General features: G+C 51.7%; 5 protein-coding genes across 5 annotated transcripts; 2 read left to right on the top strand and 3 right to left on the bottom strand.

Moving 5' to 3' along the window:
- Positions 1 to 214: 214 nt before the first annotated feature.
- LBRM_28_2330 (putative Dynein light chain LC6, flagellar outer arm) lies at positions 215 to 487 on the bottom strand (the record flags this gene model as incomplete). The annotated part of the gene is made up of 1 exon (XM_001566211.1): positions 215 to 487. One exon carries the CDS (start codon positions 485 to 487, stop codon positions 215 to 217), a length of 273 nt encoding a protein of 90 aa, XP_001566261.1.
- Positions 488 to 4,175: 3,688 nt separating this feature from the next.
- Positions 4,176 to 6,329, bottom strand: LBRM_28_2320 (putative cullin 2; the record flags this gene model as incomplete). The annotated part of the gene is made up of 1 exon (XM_001566210.1): positions 4,176 to 6,329. One exon carries the CDS (start codon positions 6,327 to 6,329, stop codon positions 4,176 to 4,178), a length of 2,154 nt encoding a protein of 717 aa, XP_001566260.1.
- Positions 6,330 to 7,358: 1,029 nt separating this feature from the next.
- LBRM_28_2310 (conserved hypothetical protein) lies at positions 7,359 to 9,659 on the bottom strand (the record flags this gene model as incomplete). The annotated part of the gene is made up of 1 exon (XM_001566209.1): positions 7,359 to 9,659. The coding sequence occupies one exon, from the start codon at positions 9,657 to 9,659 to the stop codon at positions 7,359 to 7,361; it is 2,301 nt and encodes a 766-aa protein (XP_001566259.1).
- Positions 9,660 to 14,790: 5,131 nt separating this feature from the next.
- Positions 14,791 to 15,840, top strand: LBRM_28_2300 (putative glycerophosphoryl diester phosphodiesterase; the record flags this gene model as incomplete). The annotated part of the gene is made up of 1 exon (XM_001566208.1): positions 14,791 to 15,840. One exon carries the CDS (start codon positions 14,791 to 14,793, stop codon positions 15,838 to 15,840), a length of 1,050 nt encoding a protein of 349 aa, XP_001566258.1.
- A 281-nt stretch (positions 15,841 to 16,121) lies between these two features.
- Positions 16,122 to 16,550, top strand: LBRM_28_2290 (conserved hypothetical protein; the record flags this gene model as incomplete). The annotated part of the gene is made up of 1 exon (XM_001566207.1): positions 16,122 to 16,550. The coding sequence occupies one exon, from the start codon at positions 16,122 to 16,124 to the stop codon at positions 16,548 to 16,550; it is 429 nt and encodes a 142-aa protein (XP_001566257.1).
- Positions 16,551 to 16,629: the final 79 nt, after the last annotated feature.

Here is a 16,629-nt window from a genome sequence, read left to right as displayed (position 1 = left end):
ACACCAACACACACTGATTTACATCATCCATGCCCCTATGCAAGGGATAGAAAATTTGTCAAAGCGGTACCATGTACGGTTATGAAAGAGCCGCAAAAATGCTCGCATGGGTTGCGGTTACCGATGTGACATGAAGTGGCTTCACTTCGCCAGCATTGCTAACATTGGCGATACACACCACACGCGCGTGCACTACGTCAATCGGCAACAATCACTAAGACGACTTGAAAAGCAGAACACCGGTTTGACCAACGTAGAAGTACACGTAGCTACCCTCTTCGTGCGTGACGAAGCTACCAAAGTTCCGGCCAACAAAGCAGTTCCACGTCGGACCATACTTTCTTTCGAACTCCTTTCGGATAAAGCTGGCTAGCTCCTGCGCCGTTCGCAGTTTCGCCAGGCCCTCCTGTGCACAGAAAATGGCAAAGTTCTCCATCTCCTTCGGCATCTCAGATAGCTTCACCGTCGCGCTAGGCACCTGCGTCATTTTCTTTTGAAGAAAGGGGACTTATGCTTGTTCTTTCTTCCCTGAACTCTCAACAAGTGTTGTGACACGGCTGCAGGAGGGGTATGGGTCTCGTGAGCTCAACAGTTGTTGCAGCAGGCTGGTCGTGGAAGAAGTGAGCAGCCAGCGAGGGTAAGTGAATATCTGCTCAAGGAGGGAAGGCTGCTACGAGCTCTAGCCAAGCAGACGCGCTGGCATGTATGCATGAGTAGGAAGAGGAAGAAAGAGTGCACCACAAAGAGCAGTACACAGAACAGGAGGAGAGAGGTGTCTGATAAAGTGTGAATAGACGTCACTCGGAATAAAACCAACATGTTCCGAGTGCAGAAGAAGGCAGCTCATTGAGAGCGTCTGCCAGACTTGCCGCAAGTGTCCCCTGCTACCCTTTATGTGAGTCATTGCCCGTGAAGAGCGCTCTCCAATGGCCCAACATCCAACAACTAGAGACGAGCGAACGCGATAAGATTCCATCGCGACCCATCAGACCTTCACTGGATTAATTGCTAACAGGCTAGAAGTCCGCCGCATTGTTCTTGTGTGTTGATCTTTTCGTTTCGTTAGTGTTGGCTGCCGCATAGCACTATGAACCGCTCTATCCATTGAGCATTCGGCAATGAGGTGAGTGCAGGAGCTCACCTCGCATCACAGACGAAATAGAAAGAACTGTGATGTTTCTTCCCTCTCAAAGCAGTTAAATACGTAGTGAAGACTGTGTGCATCTGCTTACGCCACAATGCAATACCCTTCGCAGCAGTGTGGTTGCACTGCACTTAATTGCATTTCGCCTAAAGCCCTTTGGCCACGATGATGAGGAAAGGTCCTAGCGTGGTATCAGGGCCCGCCCCCCGCTCGGCGGGGAGGTCAGGCAGCCCCCTATCCCTGCCAATGCCGAACCGCCCTTGGCGATGGTAGGGACAGGTGTCTGAAAGACGAGGGGGGGTCGTGGCGGCGTGTCGATGCTGATGTCGGCGGTCCGGTTGTAGAGGGCGCTGCGTCGGTGCGGCCTGCGGCCGTGGGCGCGCCTGTGCCACCCGTGTGGTGAGCGGGTTGCTGGCGGCCAGCGTAATGGCCAGGGCTGCGAGGCTGCCCGGGGGACGGGGTCGAGTGGGTAGCGTTTGTGGCGGGGGTGGTGGTGGCGCCCGGGTGACTGAGTCGGCGCGTTGCTGTGGCGCGTGTCCCGCTGTTTCGTACCGGGCGATGGGCCTGCAGTGGGTTGGGTAAAGTGGAATGTAAGCTCGGGCTCTATGGCTGAATTGCTTTCTTTTTCTTCCACCAATGCATCATTCTACAAGCCCTCAAGTACACGCATACAATCACAGTTCATCTATACCTGTTGCACCACAGTTATGCCAAGGAACCGGTCAACCAACATCGTTTGGTGCTGCTCATCTCCACTCCAATTCCACGGCACGCAGTGCGGGACAGGTCCAGGATTGCCCTCGACATCACTGCAGTGCAGCAAAGGTAGAAAAACAGTAGGCGGATCGGTATATGCGTTGAAACGTCGGCACGATTCGTGAGCTGGTCCGAACGTGAGCTTGACCGCACGTCTCTTCGGCACAGCGTCAGCTCAGACCTGTCCGACGGCACCCAGAGCCTGCAACCGTACCCGAGGGAAGGCAGCAGACTCTTGGCGTCCCCGCAAAGAGTGGGTACTGGACCCTAATACCACAGTGTGGTAGCCGGCATCATCAGGGGCAAGAGAAAGCATCGAAGAACAAATACAACCCAGCTGCGCTTTGAGAGAAAAGACTGTAGTGAATCTTTTGTGATTTTGTTTCTCTAAAGGCACGCGAGACGGAGGGGTCTCGTTCTTGCCACTTTGCTTTGTGAATCCAGGAAAAGGAGCGAAGGCGCATCGTGGTAGTGTGTGGATACAAGAGAATGCGTTGAAAAAGGCCGAGCGCGCAGGCAGGTAGTGGGTAAAGTTGGAGTGCAGAAAGTGGAAGATAGAGAATAAAAAGGGGAAAACGAAGAAAAAGACGATGCATTCTAGCAAGCAAACACTGACGCCGCCCAGGGTATCACGCACAGCTCTATGGCCATAGGGAGGAGGAGACACACACCTGTGAGTGACATCTACCAGTAAGCAAGTCCACGATGGCGTGTGCAGACTTGATAGTGCGTATGGCTCTAAGAGAGACAAGTGCTACTCGTTGTTCTTATGGATCTTCTAGTTTTGATTTCCATTCAGGAAGAATAAGTGGAAAACTCAAGGAGTCAGCAAAAGAAATAAAGACATTAGGCATACGCAATAATCGGTGTCGTTTCCACAACTCATGCATCGATTGTGTGGCTCGTGCTTTACTTGGAGAGCGATGAGGGGGTGTACGATGGATTTGTGGTGCCTTTCCTCGCTGCGTCCCTCAGCAGTTGTACGGAAGCTTCTGATGCAGCAACGCCATCCCGCAAAAGCTGGTGGCTCCAGAGAAAAATAGGCCCCACCTAACAAAGAGTGGAACAAGGATAAAGTTGCGTTGGTAGAAGTGAGAGCAGCGGCCTGGAGATGATGAGCATATTGGCATTCAGATGGGCTTGCCGAGCGATGGAAAGGGAGGCTTTCTTGTCCTCGACAATGGGATAGCCCGTTATGCGTCATGCGGACATGCCACCAAGGAGACTGTGCACGGACACATCGCCCCATATGCAAGCCGCCTTCTCCTGAAACTCTACAGCCTTGCTGCCTCCGGGAGAGGAGCAACCTGAAGCACAGTAAACGCAGAGAGTGGCACTCTTACCTGCGGTGTTCAAAACCTGCTCTACGTGAAACGCCGAGAAGGGAAAAAGATACGCACTGTCAATGTGCTCACGCCGACACTCAGGTGTCTCTCGCGCATCCACGAGAAACACTTGACCCTTGCCGAGGTCGTGCGCTGCCTTCGCGTCAGTGTTGCATATCACTGTCTGTTGTAACGCAGTAGAACTCAGGGATGATTTTTGCCGTAGTCCCTCGGGCGGAAACAAGGAAAAGGGGGGCAGAACTGGACTGAGCGAAATATAAAAGAATCTGGCAAGGATAAGGAATGCGCTGAACGCAGAAGTTAAAAGGGAGTAGCAGTGGCTGAAACGAGAGTGCATGGGAAGAAAGATTGTTTCAGAAGGACAGCGTCAGATCAGCTGGCACGCACAGAGCGCTCTTGATTCTCTGGCGCATCAGCAAAGGAAAGCGTCGGAGAAGCACCTAATCTCTACAATTACCTTAGTTGGCGCGAAAGCGTGCAACACATCTCGGCGCTGGTGGACTTCTGTTTTCCTTCCGCTTTCTTTTCTGTCGTCTGTCGGCTCCCGCATCTCCCTTTCGTTGATAATCACTGCTAGAAAACTTGCCACTCATGAGTAGAGAACTTCAATAGATGCCATCCCATCATAGTAGCACTGTACCACAATGAGGATAATAATAGTAGTTTCGAGCAGGGAACAAACGAACTATGGGGAAATCCAGTCAGTGCCCCGCGTCCGCCGTAGCGGGAGTAGACGACGTGAAAAAGCGCCAACACAACAGAGCGCAGGAGTTCATCGTACCATCACCAATCCTTCTCACTCAAAACTGAAAAGTGGTGCACCGCAGCACCTTGCACTCTGCACGAGCGTCTCAGCTGCTGCCACAAGTACGTGAGGGGGACTCAGACTCATGGGCCAGGCAGTTGTCGATGATCCAAGGTTACTGCTCCTACGGTGAGTACACAAACTTGCGCTGCGAGTCATCTCGGACAAGAAGGCCGCGCTCAATCAGCTTTTCCAACACGCGCTTGAGCTCGCCACGCGACACTGTAAGAGGGTCCTTCGCAGAGGTGAGAAATGTCATTAGCTCCTCAGCCGTCTTCGATCCACTTTGCTTCAGTGTATGCACGACTTGGCTTTCCATCCTTTGAGGATTTGCCTTTGCTACGCCCTGAAGTATACGTTGCTCTTGAGATTTGACAGCAACGCGGTGAGTAAAGCTGTGAAACTCCAACGGCATCACGTTGATCATGTCACCGATCAAGCTATCACATGTGCCGAGTGATACGACTGAGCTCGGCCCCATTGCTCCCGAAAGCTTGAGAACTGTGGCACTTATCAACGGATCTAGGGCAAAGGCGCACTCCACCTCCGACACTTGGAGGAGCTCGCATAGCTCTTTCACCGTCCACTGCGATTTCGTATTGAAGTGATCGATGATGCACATCTGCAAAAACGATACCTTCAACTGAACCGAGTCTCCCGCTGCAGTCGACCCTGCTGGTCGGAGCATCCGTATCACGGCGGAGGAGTACGGTGCGGAATACTCGATCTTTTGCCCATGCCGCCGCTCGCTGCAGATGCGCTGTGCGCCTTCGATCTGACGCAATACGGAATCAGATATACCTGATCTTGCCAGGGTGTGTGGAAGGCTCGGCCACGTTCCTCTCGAGAGTAAAGCTGGATTTACCTTTACCCCATTCACGCTCGAAGCGCCGACGTAGATGCTCTGTGTACTGGTTGCCTTCAGCATACTTCGGCAGCAGAAAAGGATAGGGCTCTGTTTGATCTGCACCAGTTGCTCCATCGAGCGCTGCTCTCTCTCCTCGTCATAGTGGTGTAAGAGCAGTCGCTTGGCGAGATGTTTCTGATATGAGACAAGAAAAGCATCCTTTGCAGAGTTTTCGGCGTCCGGCAAAAAGTAGTACACGCTCACCACGTCCTCGAGGCAGAGCTTCGTGGATCCTGCGTTCCCTAGAATCGCATTGAAGAATGCTGCCAGCCGATCAGAAAGCTTTTTGTAGCTAAAGGAACGCAGAGTCGTAAAGCCGCACCGCAGCCCATCGTCCATCGCCTCCAGCATGCAGCCATTGTAGTCGAAAACAGACATGACGACATCGCGGTACTTTCGAATGATAGAGATGAAGCACTCGATAACGGCGGCGTACGCATCAGTACCTTCGCCTGCGGCGCACACTGCCCCACTTAGCGCAGTAGATGTGTGCTGTGCTACGCTCTCTTTGAACATTCCCTCCATGAGAGGTGCGCCCTTACATTTGCTCCACCACAGAAGATGGAACACCGTCTTCAGTTTCTCGTCCGTCTCGGGCTGACCAAGCGAGCTTAGCCACTCAGAAAACTTGCCGCACTCAAAGACAGATATGCGATCGTCTACCAACGTTTCCACCAGGCGATCCACCGCGTGGTCCTTAGAAATGAGGAACTTTTCTGCGCGCCTCACCTCCTCCTCAATCAGACCCAGACACAGCTTTGCATAGGCAAAGAGATCAGACTCAGCGACGCCGCGGACTTTTAACCGGCAGTAATCACACATGTCGCGAATATAGTCTGCCTCTACGACACTTCGATAGTAGTTTGAATCGGGGAGCATCGACAGCTCATCTTTGATTTCCACAGCAAAGGAAAGGTCCGGGGAACCGTAACCAGCACGCTCGTCTGCTAGAAGCGCGCGGAGATCCTTGCGGAGCTGGGAAACCATCCTTGGTGTCAGCACCACGCTTGACCACTTCCTCAAAGCAATGTCCTCCGTCCTGTCCAACGGACTGTCCTCCAAGCTCAGCAGAGACCATTTGTCGGCAAGCGATGAGAAGACGGTTTTGATGTTGACGACGGCGACTAGAAAAGAGCGCCAGGAGCGGACGTACGTCTGAATAGTGGAGCCACTGCTAACCTGAGAGAAAGCAGGCATCACGTTGCTGAGCAAGTGCTTCTCTAGAATCGTACCTTGAAGGGAGTACACAGCCATGATCTGTTGACCTTCCCAAATTTCCTTCCCGTTGACCTTCACTAGGGGCGTGTTGCTGCACGGATGTGAGATGAGATGGTAAACCAGAAGGTAAGCATCCATCACGGTGTTGCACATGTCTTGCGCAGCGCCCTTGCCTCTAAAAGTTGCTTCCCATTGCAAGATGCTGCCACACTTGCTCACAACTTCCTTCCACAAATTGGGGAAGTCAAAAGGCACGGAAACTGAATCGATCAAAAGATCGTTCAGAGAGCGGTCGAGCTCCCGACAGCAACTCATCTTATTGATCAGCACTTGAAAAAAGGTTAGCTATGATGCAAGGACAACCCTACCTTGGTCTCCATGCGAATGTGGAAGTGCAAGTGGAGCTTATCAACAGAGACACGAGAGAGAGCGAAATGCACGAAGGATATTTTTTTTTTCGACATGTTCATCCGGCCATAGAGTGTGAGTTGAACTCTACCCTAGCCCGGTCCAGCTATAAATGCAAAAAAGCTGTACAGACGCGTCAAAGCAATGTCCCCACTCAGCTACATTAGCACCTTCTCTACCTCAAACCCTACCCACACCTCGTCCCGGGGGTCGCCTCACAGTAGCTCACATGATGCTGGGTGGAGCATGCTCGAGTCGCGCTAACACTCTGCTCATCACATCAATGATACAAACATGTTCATGGCCGCAGGTCGCACCGACCCAGCGCCGTCTACAACCAGACCACCGACATCAGTAGCGATACATCGTCAAACTACCCACAGTGTATGCGTCTGACCCTGTCACCACCGGAAGCGGTTTGGCATCAGCAGGGATAGGGGCTGCTTGGCTTCCTTGTATAGAAAGTACTGAACCCCGATAACATGCTGGGGCTGTTCCACATCAGAGTGATGAAATACGCACAAAAAAAAAACTTCTGCAAATTAGGGACTGCTTTTGCGAGGATGTGATATCCTATCATGGCATTTTTGGTGCTAGATGCACCCAAATCTTGCAGTCAAACAAGCAACAGGACATGATTGGGGCACTTTTTTTATTTGTTGTACCCATCGCCATAATAAAACGAAATGGAAAAGAAACAGCGATTCTGAAAAACAGGAGAAACAAGCGAAAAAAAAAGGCATAGGAGCAAAAGCCATGATGCTCATATAGCGCTTAAGGGATAAATGATAAGTAGTTGTCCTCGCTACGCTCCACGTATTCGCGCTCAACAAGCTTTTCAAGTACTTTCTTAATATCCCTTCGTTGCACTGATAGTTTACCTAATGAAGCAGAAACTTTACCAATTGTGTCATCCAGTGACAGTGGCCCTAGTTCTTTCAGCACCCGCATCACAGCACCTTCAATCGATAAAACATGGGATTTTTCTCCGCGGAGAAAAAAGCTGTTCTTCTCGGGGTTACTTTGTTGAGACCCCAGCTCTATGTAGCGGAGGTCATACGTCTTTTCCTCGCCATTCTGTAAAGCGAAAATGTTTGGATTCAAATCAAACACATGTTGCACCGCCTCCTGCAGCAAACCAGTTTGTACAAAAGGTATCAACGCTCGTTTGCACTCCTCGAGACTTGTGCAGGTTCGAGAGCACAGCACGTCAGCGGACCACACACTCATTTTGTTCATGACAAGCAAGTAGCGCATCTGCAGGAATGAAACTAGGACCGAAAGCGATACGGATTTGTTTGGGATGCTCATTTTCACACGAGCACCGGAGTGCTCCGGTGAGAAAAGCAACCTGCGCCCATTTTGCAGCGCAGCGTAGGCGTCAATGTCGTGAGAGATGACAGTTTGTAATTCAAGGGGAACAGATGTGCGGTCCGCATCCGGAGAGCGACGCGACTCTCCCCACGGAAACGCTGTTAATATGTATGGCTTCACTAGAAATTGCTGCACTCGCTTCGCTTGCTTCAAGTCGTTTCGGTACGTGTCGTTGAGCATGCGCATACAGTTGAAAATGAAGGCAAAGTTCCTATCCTTGATAAGAAGACTCGATAGAATACTCTCCTCACGCACCGCGATTTCACTTTGCTTTCCAGTACCAAAAATATTTTTCAATAGGCGCTCTTGCAGAAAGCGAGTGTAAGACTGGTGAAAAACATCCTGTCGCGAGCAGAGACGGTAAATAACGGCAATCCAGTTGCTTTTCAGACGTAGCTCCTCAACGGGCATGCTTTTACTTTCTTCAGCGGCGTATTTGGCAAGGCGCTTCGCAATTTTCACTGCATTGTCCTCAGTAGCGGTTGGTCTTTCGAGTGCGGCTAAATTGGCCTGAATTCCGTCGTAGATAGCCCTAATGAGACGAGGCTGATGGCCGAAAATACCGGAAATCGTTGCTTCAAAGGTTTGCTGAGCCTTCTTCAAAATTCTCAAAATAGACGATGCTTCACATGAATCGTGTGTCTTCTTGAGCTCCCGATCAGCATACTCTGAAACCGTTTCTCTTAGCAAATCCTCCATCCACGACTCCTCTGCGCCACCGCCAAGTAGATCGTAGAGTGCCGACAATGATTTCTTGCGAGACAACGGATCGCTACCATCGGATGGATCGATGCACTCTTTGCAGAAAGGCAAAAGATAGTTTTTCTCGTCGTGAATGAGAATTCGCAAAACAGACTCGCTCACTTGCTCGTACGAAGATCGAATCAAGAAGCACCGTGCCAATACGTCCTCTTTTTTCACAGCCTTGACGCATTGATTGATGTACTCCACAACACCAAGGGCTTTGAAGACCAACCTTTTCGCGCAATAGTAGGAAGTAAGGCTCTTCAGATACGTTTCTTCGACTACAGAAGAATATAAAGTCAATCGGACATCAGTAGAGCATCCAAGATTAAGAGAAAAGCGTTTGACGCTCTCCATTTCGCCTACGCTAGTCCGGCCGCCTGATCGAACACGGCAGACAATTTCGTTCACTTTCGCTCTGAACGCCTCCTTCAACTCGGTGGTCAAAATGACATCCATCCACAGGTGACCAACAACAATTTCAGTGGGTTGAATAATGTGCTCAGCTGGCAGGCCTCTCTTTTGCCAGGTCCAGTGAAGGTACGTAAAAATCGACTTCACAACATTTCCTCCTGCTGTGTACTTCTCATACGCGTCCAAGTATGACAATATGGAATCCTTCTGTATCGTCGCCTTCACATTGTTGACTTGCTTTTTCAGCAGCTCGCGCAGAAGGTAGTAAACGACAAGCACTTGTGTACTTTCCACTGTTTCGCCAACAACAGGCGTAGAGTTGCTGCCTCGAACAAGAGCAGGATAGTTCGAGCACTGATACGCAGTCAAGTTATAGACCAATCCATGCGCTTCACATATCTGGCTAATGAGCTTGTTGTAGTCTTTGCATAGGTTATGAGACGGACGCTTCTTGAACTTTTGAAATGCGGTATTACAGATGCCAGCAACCTCTTTCCAAAGCGGGGGAAATGAGCTCCGAATCCTACTCTCTGGCTCATCCATGCTCATATTCGAAAACTGAGACTTTCTGGAATGTACTTCTCAATAATATAAAGTCCAAATAGCTACTCTGCGTGTACAGGACTGCCTTGTAAGTACGAGTGTCGAAGCATGCGACACAGGGGACAGAGAGTAAATCAAAAAGGAATGTGTGCATCAAGTTGAGTGAAATTAAAGCAGGAACATCCATGCCAGTAAAAGAGGTTGCCTTCTTTATTTTCATTTCCCACGCAGAGAAAGTCATGGTGGCATCAATCACTCCTGAGCAGAAGCATACGTCTCAATTTCGCAGTATGCAGTAGCTTGCAATACATATGTATATATATATATATATGTGTGTGTGTGTGTGTGTGTGTGTCAAAACCCTCTCATACTCCAGGAAATACGTCAAAAGAAAACTGAGCTGCAAAGCTCCTCAAGGACACCTGTACTAGCTCTCAAACACTCTTTTCTTCCAATTCAAAGTACACGTAATATTTTTACGCACAGATCAAAGGCATGAACACTTATCAGCACCTTGACCACAGCTGGCGGCAGTTGACTATTCGCCAAGAGTAATGGATCGGCGCCCCTCATGAGCTTCATGGGGCACGAAACCGCGCGGCGCTCTTAACCCCGAGTTTGCGCATAATCATGCATCCTGGTGGTCCTTGCTTTTCTGAAAAGGTAGCAAACGGATCTTCGACGCACGTGCACATACATCGCTGCACCAAGCTTCACAAACCTCCTGCACACTGCTTCTCAGAATACAATCCTCAGAGAAACAACGCATTCAATTTTATTGACGCACCACTCATCAAACCAGCGCCTTTAGCTTCCGGCCCACCACGCACCCACCCCCCAAACCACCGACGCCGCGACCCCATGCCCTTTTCCTGGGAAGAGCCACCCCCACCATCCTTTCCCCAAAGCGCCCGAAGGCCCCCCCCCCGCACACAAACAGGACTGGAAGACTATCTTCACGCTTACCGCGCGCACTGGTATTCCACCTTTCCCTTTAAAACGCGAAGAAACGCGGCGCCCCCCCCCCCGGGGAATTTTCCCCCACCGCCGCGCCCCCACCCACACCAGCGCATTGGCCGCAAAACGAAACCGGGCGAACACCCACCCACGCACCCGAACCCGCGGGCGCCCTCCCCGCCGAGAAAGAAACACAGGCGCGACGAGAACCCAAACAGCCGAAACGCCAAAAAATCCCACGAGCAATCCCCAGAAGGACCCCGGCGCCCCGAACGCGCGGCCCGGCGGGGGCCCACCTTTCCCGCACGCCGCGAAAAAAATTTTTTCGGGCCCCCGTCCCCCAAGGCAGCCTTTTTCGCATCCCCAACGCACAAGCGGCAACGTCCCGCACCACGCGCGAGCAGCCGACGCCCCTACACCACCCGGCGTCGCAAAAAAAAAAAAGCCGCGCCCGGGAAAAACCGCGGCGGGCGCGCCGGGCCCCCGCCGCGCCACAAAACGAGGGGCCCCCGCAGCACCCGACGCCCCAAAGGAACCCAGGGCCGAACATGACAATGCCAGAAGACATGCCGCCGGTATGTGGCGGCAAAATTGAGAAAATAAGGGCCACATAACAGCGCTCTTGGAAAAGAAACCACGCATTTTTCTTAGCAACAGGGGCCGCCCAACCACAAGCCCCAAACACCGCAGCCGAGCCCCGGGCACGGAGGGTTACTTTCACCCGCATCGGCAAAAAAAAGAGATGCTGGTTTGAATTGTTGATCCAATTTCTTTTTCACCACACCCACACATTTTTCAGAAAGAAACAAACGCGACCCTCGCCCCGTCAAGATGTTTTGTTGGACTGCTTTTGGTGACACCACACAGTTCACACGAGTGCTTCTCGCAAAGAGAACGCCCAACAACCACAGGAACAAAAAAAAGTACAGCATTCCAACAGAAACGTTGATATTTTTCCGTTGCAAGGGCCGAAGGCGCGGGGGCCCCGCCACCCGCAGACATCACGCCCCGAACCCCAACACCCGCATAGAGAACCCGAGCGAGGATAACGCGCACAGCAATCAAATACGCATCCAGGAGAACACAAGACCGGGAAGTCAGCTTAAGTCACCGCCCGCTCCCACGAAAAGCCAAGAAGTTTGCCAACTAATTTCGTTGGGGGGGGGCCGCGTTAGCGTGAAAATGCCTTCCCAAAGAACTTTTCTTTGCGCTATGCGACGCGCATTTCCTCCCGCACCCCCCCTCCAAAAAAAAGAAACGACGCGGTTTGACACTTGTTAAAAGGACTTTTCGGCAGACGGGGTATGTTGTGGGGGGGGGGGGTCCTCCGCCTTTGGGTTCGCCGAAAGAAAAAGGAAAACCGTTGTTCTCTCGCACGCGCTCCCTGCTTTCATGCAAAAAAAAAAAACGCTGGAAAGGAATGTCGTACAGATTCCTGACGCAAAGGTATTTTGCAACCCGGTGAAAATGGCCAATCCCAGGGAGGAAGGACCTGTTTTTTTTTCTCCCCACGCTGGCGAAAAACAAAGCCCAGCAAACCCACGATGCCGACGTCCCGGCGGCAGCGAGTGCAACCGCAGAGTTTTTGACCAACCCACGCGCAGCGTATTGTTGATGTTTTGAAGAAACAGGTTCTTTTTTTTCTCCATTAACACTATCGGTGGGATGCCGGCTTTACCCTGGCGGGCTTTTCACGCGGGGCAAAATTCAAACAGGGGGAACGACCCCCCTTCACAGCGGAGAGGGACGGATTCCGGAACGCCACGCCGAATCGCAGCGAGTGCTGTATGGATGGCCGCGGCGAAGGACTTTCCGGCAGCAAAAAGGCGTTTTAAAATGCTATGCGTACCAGGAGATGTTTTGTGTGGTTCGCCATCCTGAATTTTAATGGAGAAGCTGCCTGGCAAGCGCACCCTTTAAGCTTGGCGAAGGCCTGGTTTTATGGTTCTTCATGAGACACTCTTTGTGAACCCCGTGAGGTGTTCAAAAAAAGACGCTGCGTTGTTTGAAACGTTGGTGGGAAGGAAAGTTTTTCAATGATTCAATCACAGTACTAAAAATCGGTATGTGTTTGGTAGAAGCGCCTACTTTATTGCGCATCTGGGAGCACGAGGCTTTTGAGGCGGGCTTGCGCAAAAAACTGCTCCCAAAGTTGCCGAGGATTCCCTTCGCTCCCGAAGCTTCGAGTGCCCATGCCGGGTGCCGCGATTAAAGGGTTGAACGCCTTCGGCCACGCCTTCTCTGGTAGACCGCCTCTTAGTGGTTTGCGTTTGTTTCATGCCCCGAAGCCGTGCGTCTTTCTTTTCGTTTCCCTATGAGCGGTGCCCGTTTTCTTCCAGGGCTGGGGGACTGTGACCTTGGTTTGTAAGAGGCGGGTGGTGTCGTTTTTTGTCACCTCCGGCTTGCTCGCCACGGCGGATTGTGGCGGCGGCGTGCCGTTATGGCCTGGCTGCTCGCCCCCCGCTCGGCGGGGAGGTCAGGCAGCCCCCTATCCCTGCCAATGCCGAACCGCCCTTGGCGATGGTAGGGACAGGTGTCTGAAAGACGAGGGGGGGGTCGTGGCGGCGTGTCGCTGCTGATGTCGGCGGTCCGGTTGTAGAGGGCGCTGCGTCGGTGCGGCCTGCGGCCGTGGGCGCGCCTGTGCCACCCGTGTGGTGAGCGGGTTGCTGGCGGCCAGCGTAATGGCCAGGGCTGCGAGGCTGCCCGGGGGACGGGGTCGAGTGGGTAGCGTTTGTGGCGGGGGTGGTGGTGGCGCCCGGGTGACTGAGTCGGCGCGTTGCTGTGGCGCGTGTCCCGCTGTTTCCTACCTTGCTGTGGTTGGTTTTGCGCAGCTTTTTTTTCCTGCGAAATGCCCTCATCGAAAATAATGGTGGTCTGGTGTGGTTTTGCAAAGTCTGCTTTGGCAAGAAAAGAGGTGTGGGGTGGCTGTGGCAGAGGTTGTCGTCTCGTGCGTGCCGCGTGATAAATTGGGCTTCTTGTTTTTCACACGTTTTTTTTTGGTGATGTTTTTTTTTTGTGAGCGGCGGGGTGGTGGTCTCAGGTGATGTGCTTTGTTGGTGAGGTTGCGGGTTGCGGGCGTTAGTGTGATCCGTATGAGCGCGGTTAAAGATTCATGATAAGCGGCTTTGTAAGATGTCTTGTTCGTTGTATTCTTCGCGTTCTGTTCTTCGTCTATGGCGGGTATCGCGGGCTGTGGGTGGGGTGCTGGCCGGGCCCTTCGTCGGGTTTTGAGGGCGGGGTGTTGGTGTTTTATGGGGAAATTATGGCCTTCTTCAGGAGCCGTGTGCCTTTCCGAGTAGCGGTGTTAGGGGCTGGGTGGACGGCGCTGCATTCGGGAGTGGTGCGGTCACGAAAAAGGAAAGGCGGGAGGGGGGCTTGGCAGACGCATTGTTTCTGGAGGGTGCTGTTTCTTTCCGCGAGGGGTCGAGGAGGAACTGGGGACGATGGACTTTTGGTGCGCCCGCAGGGAAGGAGGTGGGACTGCCAGGGCGTTCCTTATTCTCAATTGTGTCGGTGGTGCTTGGCCGGGGCAATTTTGGAAGCGGGTGCTGCTTTGTGAAAACGAGTGCCTTTTGTGGTGGGTATTCACCCTTCCTCTGGCTTGTGAAGAGTTGGTCTGGCAGTGCTGTGCGGTGGGTTGGCGAGTTCTCTGTCGTGTTTGTTGATTTGCTCTTCTGCAATCTAATGAGGTCATATGGAGACACCAAGCCAATATACCCTTTCTTTGTCTCCTGTTCTTCTGCTAATTTTTCGTGCGCGGGTCTTGGGTTGATGCTGCGCCTCAGTGTGGCCATCAGTTTCTCATTGCACACGGCTTGGATGGGGATGCAAGGGTGTTTCATTGGCAGCTGCCAGAGTTTCAGCCATGACTTTCCATGAAAGTTTTCGATTCATGAGAGCATAACGAAGTATATCGCTATTTCTCGTGCACTTGCTGAGTTAAGCTGCTCCGTATGTGGAGGCGAGGCGGGAGTTGGTCTTCTGATGGCATAAATGCTGCTTCTAGCATTTTCTGCCAATCCTTGATTGTCGTCAGTTCTTTGCTTTTGAGCAACGCTTCACTCCGTCTTGCTCTGCATGGTGACTTCTCAGTTTCTCCTCTTCGCTTTCTTTGCTTCACATCTCTGCTTGTTCGTATGACTCTAGGTAATGGCTGACACTCTGCTAGATTCTAATGAACGTGGCTTCAGTCATCGCTCTGGTAGCAGGAGCTTATATCGCTTTCTCTGTTGGCCTCCTCGAGGTAGCGGTGCGTAGAAAGAGGCGGAACGCACTTTTAGCAAAGAAGTTTCCCTACCCTATCACCAAAATTGCTCACCGTGGTGGTTCACTATTGGGTCCAGAGAACACAATGTACACATTTATGCGAGCTGTCAAGGAGGGGCTCTGTGACATGGTCGAGTTGGATGTTAGGGAATCAAAGGATGGGCAGATCGTTGTGTCCCACGATCGCACACTAGAACGTACATGCGGTCCAGAGTACGCGGGGGTGTCGGTTTCAGATTTAGTGGTTGGTAAGGACCCATCTAAAACACTCCCTCAAAGCAAGAGAATTATCGAGTTGGAGTTTGCCACCCGCAGCATCAACCAGTACGAGGGGTCTCAAAGCGTCCCTGTTGATGACACCACCAGAATTTGTCTCCTGACTGAAGTTTTCGAGAAACTGCCTCCTATCCCGTTGCACATTGACATCAAAGATGGACGCAAAGATTTTGTCGCTGAAGTTCTAAACCTGATTGCTACATACGGCCGCGAAGGCACCACCATTGTGGGAAGCAGCCAACACCGGACCCAACAGTTTATCAGCGAGTACTTTGCGGAGAGGGAGCCTGAAATTCGGAAACGGTATCGCATTTTTGGGGGGCCTCGGGATTTCTTCCGGACGTACTTTCTCTTTTATACGGGATTGCTACCTTACTTCTCCGTAAACTTTGATGTATTCTCGATTCCGGTTTTCACAAGCTCCATGAAGACCGTTGTAGCGGGATCATTTGGAAAAGTCTGCGCTAATGTGGGTGCATTTCTTCTTTCCTCGCCGTTGCTGTGGAGGTACCTTCAGAGCCGAGGTGTCGCAGTGATTGGGTGGAACCTCAACGATGAGATTGACATTTTGCAAGGAATTCAGTGGCCCCTCAACGGCTTGATGTCTGATGACCCCATCAAACTCCAGCAGCTAATAGATACGAACAAAAGAGTAACCCGGTTGAACGTGCTTATAGGCTAAGTCTTTTTCTTCTACGATGATAACAGTAGCGCCTTAATGCTCTAGTCTCCTAATATTAATGGCAAGAGGAACCGTGCATCGCGAAGCAGTCGCACACCCCCAAACGCGAAAACTGTCGCTTCCCAAAGTAGTAGATGTCTATGTTGCACTTGGAAGCAATCGGAGGTTTGTGGTTTTCCTGTCCGGCAGATAGCTCTAACGCTTTCAAAGTACTCGAGATACACATTTTCCCACTTCCTTCCTATTTTTCTGCTCTCAGTTTCACTCACGAGGAGATTCCAATGAGTCGCCGCCGATCTACAATCATCGTCGCGTCGGGAGCTATATTCATGTCCGCTCTGCTTGTCTTTGTGGATGGGGCTGTGATGGCAAGTAGGGTCGAGATACCCTATAGCTTTCTCATGTGGCTGCCCACGCTGTGTGCGCTGCTTGGCAGCTTTGTTTTGTTGCTTGTGAAGCCCATGTATATTGTGGGCACAGACACTGACATGGATGACGACGACGATGTGATCAAGAAGGATAAAAGTATGTTCTTCCTAGGAGCATTTCTTCTTTTCACATCCATCTTCCTTTCCGTGTGGAAGGCGGTCGATCCATACGGAAACAAAGGGGTTGCCTGGCCCGGGGTGGCGCTGCTGGTACACTCGGTGCTTCTACTGCTTATGAACTGTGCTTTATTTATTGCACGTATGCAGTATGATGAGTATTGAATATTACGAAAAGAAAGGAAACTGCTTTCAGTACCGGCTTGACATACGTACCGCATTTCTTTTGCTCAATCAGCACGAG

This window comes from Leishmania braziliensis, chromosome 28 (genome assembly GCF_000002845.2).
Source record: "Leishmania braziliensis MHOM/BR/75/M2904 complete genome, chromosome 28".
Classification (NCBI taxonomy): domain Eukaryota; phylum Euglenozoa; class Kinetoplastea; order Trypanosomatida; family Trypanosomatidae; genus Leishmania; species Leishmania braziliensis.
Note: the sequence above shows the minus strand (reverse complement) of the source record. Positions and strands in the feature narration are given on the sequence as shown.